At 46.8% G+C, this 7,979-nt stretch overlaps 1 protein-coding gene across 1 annotated transcript; it reads right to left on the reverse strand.

Moving 5' to 3' along the window:
* Nucleotides 1-3,244: 3,244 nt before the first annotated feature.
* Nucleotides 3,245-7,590, reverse strand: RAB13 (RAB13, member RAS oncogene family). Its single transcript, XM_070396283.1, has 8 exons — nucleotides 7,369-7,590; nucleotides 5,981-6,041; nucleotides 5,066-5,126; nucleotides 4,739-4,816; nucleotides 4,540-4,629; nucleotides 4,353-4,418; nucleotides 3,959-4,012; nucleotides 3,245-3,789 (listed from the first exon to the last, which is right to left on the reverse strand). Exons 1-8 carry the CDS (start codon nucleotides 7,490-7,492, stop codon nucleotides 3,715-3,717), a joined length of 609 nt encoding a protein of 202 aa, XP_070252384.1. The 5' UTR covers nucleotides 7,493-7,590; the 3' UTR covers nucleotides 3,245-3,714.
* Between the last annotated feature and the right edge of the window lie 389 nt (nucleotides 7,591-7,979).

Raw genomic sequence — 7,979 nt, forward strand, 5'->3', positions numbered from 1 at the left:
TCAACCAGAAAAAATGTATGCACCCCTATGTTCATAGCAGCACAATTTACAATAGCTAAGATATGGAAACAGCCCAAGTGTCCATTAGCAGATGAGTGGATAAAAAAGTTGTGGTACATTTATAACCGTGGAATACTATGCAGCAGTAAAAAAGAGGGATCTCTTACCCTTTGAGATAGCATGGAGGGACCTGGAGAGTATTATACTAAGCAAAATAAGGCCAGTCAGAGAAAGACAAGTATTACATGATCTCACTCATATGTGGAATATAATGAACAAAAAAACTGATAAACAAAACAGATCCAGAGATATACAAGCATGGAATAGACTGGAATCTCAGAGGGAAGGCGGGAAGGGAGGGTGGGTGGAAAGTGATCAACCAAAGAACTTGTATGCATATATGCATAACCCATGAACACAGACAATAGGGTGGTGAAGGCCGGAGGGGGGGCGGGTGCGGGGAAGAGGCCAATGGGGGGGAAAGGGGTAATATATATAACTTTCAACAACAAAAAATTTTTTTAAAAGGCTTGTTTCCATACTTTTTTTCCTTGTTAACTCTGCTCTACATTCTCCTTTCCCAACAAGTCTTTCTAGCCTAGTGACCACAGCTGCTCCCCTCCCCCACAGCCCTAAAGGCTAATACTTTATTTTGGAATGAACAGTATATATGATGCTACATCCCATAAATTTTGTCTTCCCGTCAGACTTAAAGCTGGCTTCTCACGAGCAGGAACTATCAGACTATGGAAAGATCATTGGGTGAGAGTTGGAAAAAAAACACACACAAAAAACAAAACCTGGTGAGGGCTGAGCTTTAATTTTGTTTGTGACTATTTTTCCTTTAAGTTATCTGTATGTGTCGATAGTTGTCTGTTACAGAAAGTAGAGTGTGGGTTTTTCCCCCAGTAGTTTTTAGCTATAATAAAAGTTTGTGCTGAAGTCTCGTATTGTTATCTTTACCCAATCCTATCATGTTTCATGACTAGCTGTGAGATCTTGTAAGATTTCACTTCCAATAGCCATACCAAGCATCTCCATAAGGTCTCCACACTGAAACTACATTTTAAAAATACCTGAGGTATGATGAAGATGTCAACAGTCTTTCTGGGGACACTTATGTAATACCCTTTGTAATACTTTAAGCGAAAAATAAAAAAAAAAAAAAAACAAAAAAAACAAAAACAGTCTTTCTGGGATTCTGAAAATGCCAAGGCTTTCCTTATCTTGAGCAAATTAAACTAGCTCGCAGTTGACAACTGAGCTCAAACATAAGCCACAGAGGACATTACCCCATCGAAGCTTGGATAGTTATTACATTTATCAAATTATCATACACATTTATCAAATTAATTTCTAAGTTCTTCTCCCAGTATTATCAGACTTTTTTCTTTTTGTAATCCTCCCCAAGGATATTTTTTCATTGATTTTTAGAGAGTGGAAGAGAGGGGGAAAGAGAGAGGAATATTGATGTAAGAGAAACACATTGATTGCCTCCTGCATGTGCTCCCAGAAGGGCCCGGGCCAGGGAGGAGCCTGCAACCAGGGTGCCTGCAACCAGGGTACCTACCCTTTACTGGAATCGAACCCGGGACCCTTTGGTCCTCAAGCCGAAGTTCTATCCACTAAACCAAACCGGCTAAGGCAGACTTTCCCAAGTGCTGTCTTTCACCAACAGAAACAATTGCACAAAGAAGGCTTTGCTGCTGCCTCCAGATTGTACGTCCACTTCTACACTGCGGGCTGTGGATTTCCTTTAGTTTTTATTTATTTATTTTTAAAAATATGTTTTTATTGATTTTAGAGAGGAAGAGAGAGAGATAGAAACATCAATGGTGAGAGAGAATCATTAATCAGCTGCCTCCTGCACGCCCCACACTGGGGATGGAGCCCGTAACCCCAGCCTGTGCCCTGACTGGGAATCGAACCGTGACCTCCTGGTTCGTAGATCGATGCTCAACCACTGAGCCACACTGGCTGGGTGGGCTTGTGGATTTCTTAAACACCTTGAACATCATATCCATGAATAAAAAAGCTTCTAACAGTATTTTGTCCTAACCAAATCTGACGTTTTAATTGTCCTGATAAAAGATCAATTCTGTGAGATAATTTCACTGTTTAAAAAAATATTTTGTGTAAGAGAAACAAAAAAAACAAACAAACAAAATATTGTGTGTACCCTGGCTGGTTTGACTCAGTGGATAGAGCATCGGCCTAAGGACTGAAAGGTCCTGGGTCCAATTCTGGTCAAGGGCACATGCTCGGGGGTTGTGGGCTCGATCCCCAGTAGGGGGTGTGCAGGAGGCAGCCGATCAATGATTCTCTCATCATTGGGGTTTCTATCTCTCTCTCCCTCTCTGAAATCAATAAAAATATATTTTTAAAAATATTGTGTCACAATAAAAGAAGATTATGTATACTAAGGGCAATATGTATCAAGCCTGAGTTTTTGGTGTTTTCCCTTTTTTAAGAAAAATTTTATTTATTGATTTGAGAGAGAGAGAGAGAGACATCGATTTGTTGTTCCACTTATTCATTGGTTGACTTTTATGTGCCCTGACTGGGGATCGAATCTGCAGCCTTGGTGCCTCAGGACGACGCTCCAACCAACTGAACTACCTGGCCAGAGGCTGGTGGTGGTGCTTTTTGCTTGCTTCTTTGTACTCAGTAGTTAGGGGCTGTTTCTGTTAAAATTTACTTGTCCATCTTATAAGTATTACCCAAATAATATGTTAATTTGACCACGGTGCTTGGCACATAGTAGATGCTCAATAAATATTTATGAATACATGAACCTGTTTTGTGTCTCATTTTCCTCATCTATGAAAGCAGATAACACCTACCAGCTACCTAAAGGGATTGCTGGCAGAATCAAAGATGTTTGCTTGGGTAACAATACTAGGTCTTGTTATTTCCATGAGGCGGGGACTGTCACTCCCCAGGGGAGGCCCAAAGAGAGTCCTTAAAAAAAAAGGTCCTGCAATTTCCTGGAGAGGGCTCTGCCCACAGTGATTCTCTAAATCCATAATGGAAAGAGTATGTGCACACCCTCACGTTCAGAGAACCTTTGCTCCTTGCTGGTTTCCTCATCAATTAAACAGCTGGGGAAGAGAGATAGCTGTGGGTCTAATCCTGGCATCACAGGAACCCAGCCAGGTTCAGGCAGCCCAAACACCTCAGAGGGAGGAATTAGGTTTATGAGTAAAGAGCAATTCCGACAACGATGAAAGTTACCCCAAATAGCTACATTTGTGCAAATGGAGGTCTTTAATACTGAGAAAGACCATGCAGAATGACAGAATAGGACCAAACTTTCAAGGGGTGGTGCTGAGCCAGCCTCTCACAGGACCCTAAAGCCTGATCCAGTAACAAAATCAATTATTTATTTACATTGATGTTGCCATGGAAACCAAGGGAAGGTCTGAGGCCCCAGGCTACCTATACTTCCTTTTCTCCTTCCTTTCTTCCTACCTCTTTCGCACGTTTTCACTTCCTCAATTCTTTCCCTTCTTGCTTCTTCCCTCTATTCCACCTCTTCTCTTCTTTCCTCTCTTGTTTTCCTTTTTCTTCTTCTCCATTTTCTCCCTGTTCTCTCACCATCTATCCATCTTTACTTCTCCAAACACCACCTGCTCTCTCCCCCATCCAGCCCCTCAGCCCTGCTTCCCTCAGGTTCAACCTCCAGGCTTAGGGTGGGGAGGCAGCAAGGAGTCCTCAGCTCAGGGAGCACTTGGTGTTCTTTTTGTCACAAGTTTTCAGGTCAGTGCTGGAGGACTTGCTGCTGTTTCCCTAGAGGCAGAAGGGCACAGGGGTCCGGGTGAGAATGGCTGGCTGGGGTCTGAGCCTATAAACTGTTTGAAGGGGACCCGCCCTCATGAGAAGTCTCAGCACTGCCCCCCTCCTCAGTTTTTTATTCCCATCCCCCCCGTTGTAACTTAGTCCAGCAGAACCAACTCACCGATCTCCGGCCTCCTGACTTGAGCAAGATGTCCCGGGCCAGGGAACTGAAAGCCTAATGGAGAGAGGAGATTGGTCAGTACAGACTAGAGAAAAGGATAAGTCTAGGCCCTAGCTGTTTTGGCTCAGTGGATAGAGTGTCAGCCTGTGGACCAAAGGGTCCCAGGTTCGATTCTGGTCAAGGGCACATGCCTGGGGTTGTGGGCTCGATCCTCAGTAGGGGGCCTGCAGGAGGCAGCCAATCAATGATTCTCATCATTGATGTTTCTATCTCTCTCTCTCTCCCCCCTTTCTTTCTGAAATCAATAAAAATATATTTTTTTTAAAAAAGAGAAGGATAAGTCTGTCTTCCGATATTCCATCTCTTTCAGGGGTGGGGCTGGGGGGTATCTCACCTCATCCACATTCATACTGGATTTGGCACTAGTCTCGAAAAATCGGATTCCATGCTCCCGAGCCAACTGTAGGGGATGAAGTGGGAAGAAGAGAGTTGGGTAAAGGGTAGTAGCCAAGTCCTCTGCAATCTGACCTCGCCTTGGCCTCCCAGCCCAGTTCTAGAACATTGGCCACCCTGGTCCTTACCTTCTCGGCCTGCTCCTTCTGTACCTTCCTCTTGGCCTCCATGTCACACTTGTTCCCCAGCAGGAGGCGCTCCACCCCAGCTGAGGCATTCTGGGAGCAAAAGGGTAAGACATGAAAAGTTGGGTCAAGCTCTTCTTCGCAATCCACTTCATCTTCTAAGTTCTATCCAATTCCCCCATCTCTCTGGGAGGGTCCTCACCTCTTTGATGCTCTTCATCCAATTCTGAATATTCTCAAAGGATTTCTCATCGGTGATGTCATAGACTAGAATAATGCCCTGGAAGATGGCAGAGTTCACAATGGAGGCTTGGACCACAGGCCCTGTTTACTCCCCCCGCCCCCACCTACCCCCGGTTGTACTCTAAGTGAGCCTACAAGTTTTATCCATGAGTCACATCACTAAGTCATGTGGGACCCTCTGCAACCCACTCGTGCAACCCCACATTTCCCCCTGCCTCTCTGTACTCATAAACCTACATTTCATTGCCTCATGCCCTCATCCCTTGTCCAGACCCACACTTTGTACCATGGCTCCACGGTAATAGGCAGTAGTTATCGTCTTGAATCGTTCTTGGCCAGCGGTGTCCCTGAAGAGGTAGAATATGTCACGGGGTAGGATAGAGGGAAGGGCTCTCCAGAGAGAGATTCCCCTTATCCCCCACCAGCTAAGAATTTAGCTTTCACATGATGGGGCTGAAAGGAACAGAATTAGGAAACAGTAAAAGGGGAAAGGGATGAAAGACAGATGGGCTGATACTGAGAGATGGTAGAGGCCTAAGAAACAAGATCCCCCTGGTTTATTCATTGGATGAATAAACACAGTGCCCAGCACTGTGTATATATCATTTTATATGCATGTCGTTTCGTTTAATCTTAACTCTATCCTTGTGAGACATGCTTTATTGTCCTTATTTTACAAATGAGGTAACAGATTTGAGGAGGCTGAATAACTAATGAAGGTCATTCTGTAACAGAAGGAGAATTTAAACCAGTTTGCTCTTATCTATTGTACCGTAATGTCTCCATTAAGCCTCATACCCTCGGGGTTTCCAGCTTCCTTATGACAGTCAGGTCAAACATCTATACTAGGTTTTCTAGGCTCTCCATAATTTAGAGAGAGCACTAGACTTAGAGTCCAGTCTTAATTCTGCTGTTTGCTATTAAACTGCTTAGAGCCTGTTTCCACATTATAGCTTAAGAGATGTTTGTTGGCAAGATCAGAATACTCTGGAGCTGGGAGAGGGAAGAGTTACAAAAAAGCTGAAAATAACTGAGCAAGCAGGAAGAGGGATGGAAGGACCACTGAGTGACGTGACGCAAATGATCAGAAGTGCTGGGAGGAACGAAGCGGGAAAGGAGAGAAATGAAGCAAAATAGAAGAAAAAGGGTTATAAGGGGTAGAGGAGGAAGTCTGGTTAGGAATCCTAGGGCGTTCACTCACCAGACTTGCAGTTTGATCTTCTTCCCCTCTATATCCACCGTGCGGATCTTGAAATCAATTCCTAGGAGTGGAGAGTGTACGTTGAAGTTGACACACAGGTGTGCGCAACGCATGTAAAAGTGTGTTGGGGGCTAGACAGGAATGGAGCGTGGCAGTGCCAGGAAGTCTGCAGAGGAGGCACCTGGGAAGCAGCCTTGTCCCAAGTGTAAAACTAGGAGAATTTCCTCAAAACTGTATTCCTCAATTAGCAAGCATGTTGTTTTTACTTAGATTTTGTGAATTTTGTGGAAAAGGTGATGAAAATTCTGTAAGGAGGCTTAAGGCCATTAAGGCAACTCTTGGGTCCACTCAGCCTGGCCAGCTGACAACTCTCTCAGTCTAGTCCGTCTCCCCCAAAATATTACTTTCAGATTCCTTTTCCCTTCTGTTTTCCTGGAACCCTCTACTCTGCGTACCCCTCCCCCAATGCTGCCAGCCCTGTAGGGTAAAGAGTGAGGGAAAAGGTAGCTGATGCCTGTCTATGTGAATTATCTAGTAGGCCAGGCTTGGAACCAAATAAGTTTGAAGCTAAACAAGATCCCTCTTGAGACCGAACTAGGAAAAAGGGGCATTTTTCCTTCCCCTTTCTAACCAGAATTGTCTTGAGACGCTCCTTGTCTTATTTCCCAGACCAGAGTAGATGAAGAAAGATGAGAGCGGAGGAGGGGAAACACTGTTCTTAGTGGAGACTTGGGCACCTCCCCCAAGCCTGTTGGGAGCCCTAGGAAGGAGGCTGAGTCACCAGGCTGACTCAGAGACCCCAAAAATCCCCTCGTTGCCACCTTCTTACCAGGCCGGCTGCAGATTCAGGATCACGGTCCTTGGGCCACCGTCTAGCACACCCAGCCACCCTGTTTCACCCTCCCCACCCATTAAGTTAAGGAGCAAGAAAACGGAGAAGTAGATGATAAGGTGGGGATGGAAGAGAGTCTGAAATTCCGTGGGACAGAAGGAGGCTGGCAGAGTTGGGAGACAGATGTTCAGCGAGGGGGAAGACAGGAAATGTGGAGAGTGGGTGGGTCAAGAGTTCCAGGTGGATGGGGGAGACGAAGCGCTGAGAAGGAAACAGGGAAGGGGTCATGTGGATCTAGAGAGATGAGAAGACTGGTTGGTACCAAGAAAACGAGGGGCCGGCACATCGGAGGAGCTACCTGGAGATGGCAGGCAGGTTAGAATCGTGGGTACCACCCAGAGGCATGAATGGGGGCTGGGTCTGAAGCAGAGGCTGAGGAACTGGATTTGAGAAGCCCCGCTCCAAGGGGCCTGGAAGGTGGGGCCACTAGTAATCTGGGAGCCGGGGGACGAGGGCCCGGGGAGGCAGGGGCCCGGGAGATGGCCAGTGGGCTCACCGATGGTGGAGATGTAAGTGTTGTTGAAGTTGTCCTCTGCAAAGCGAATGATCAGACAAGTCTTGCCCACCCCCGAGTCCCCGATCAGCAGCAACTTGAAGAGGTGGTCGTAGGCTTTGGCCATGGCGGACACTGAGGGAGCCGGGGGAGGGGTGGGGACGCGCTGGGCACCGGTAGGCGGGATTGGAGGGTTGGTAGAAAGAGACGCCGGTAGCCCAGGCCAGGAAGTTTTCCTGCCTCTCCGCCCAGGCTCCGGGAGAGAGAGGCGGCACTCCTCGGGGCCCCACCCCCTGCCCGCCCGCCCCTTTCGGCTTGCCCGGAGAGGCCGGCCCCAGCCTCCTGTTCCCCGGGCTTTCCCTTCGCAGCCCAGGCCGACCTGTCTCCCTCCCATTTCCCACAACCCACTACCCTTCTCCTCTTTACCTTTTGACCTCATCCTGCCAGTCTGAGGCCAGAGAGGCTGGGGCGAGGGGAAGTAAACGTTTAACCAGGATGACCAGGGGAAGGAGGAATTTGAGAGGACTTAGGAGAACGTTTTGGGGAATAATGGTGAAGACAGGGATGGCGCTGGGAGCTGACAAAAATCGGAGGCTTCACTTGGGTAGGACTAT

The sequence above is a fragment of the Myotis yumanensis genome, unplaced genomic scaffold (assembly GCF_028538775.1).
Source record: "Myotis yumanensis isolate MYYU_CA2020_CCGP unplaced genomic scaffold, mMyoYum1.0.hap1 SCAF_17, whole genome shotgun sequence".
NCBI classification, from domain to species: Eukaryota; Metazoa; Chordata; class Mammalia; order Chiroptera; family Vespertilionidae; genus Myotis; species Myotis yumanensis.

Coding starts and splice junctions, on each gene's coding strand:
- RAB13 (XM_070396283.1), bottom strand. CDS start 7,492: ATGGCCAAAGCCTACGACCACCTCTTCAAGTTGCTGCTGATCGGGGAC. Junction 6,042..7,368: donor CACTTACATCTCCACCATCG/GTGAGCCCACTG, acceptor CTCCACTCCTAG/GAATTGATTTCAAGATCCGC. Junction 4,419..4,539: donor AGAAGGAGCAGGCCGAGAAG/GTAAGGACCAGG, acceptor CATCCCCTACAG/TTGGCTCGGGAGCATGGAAT.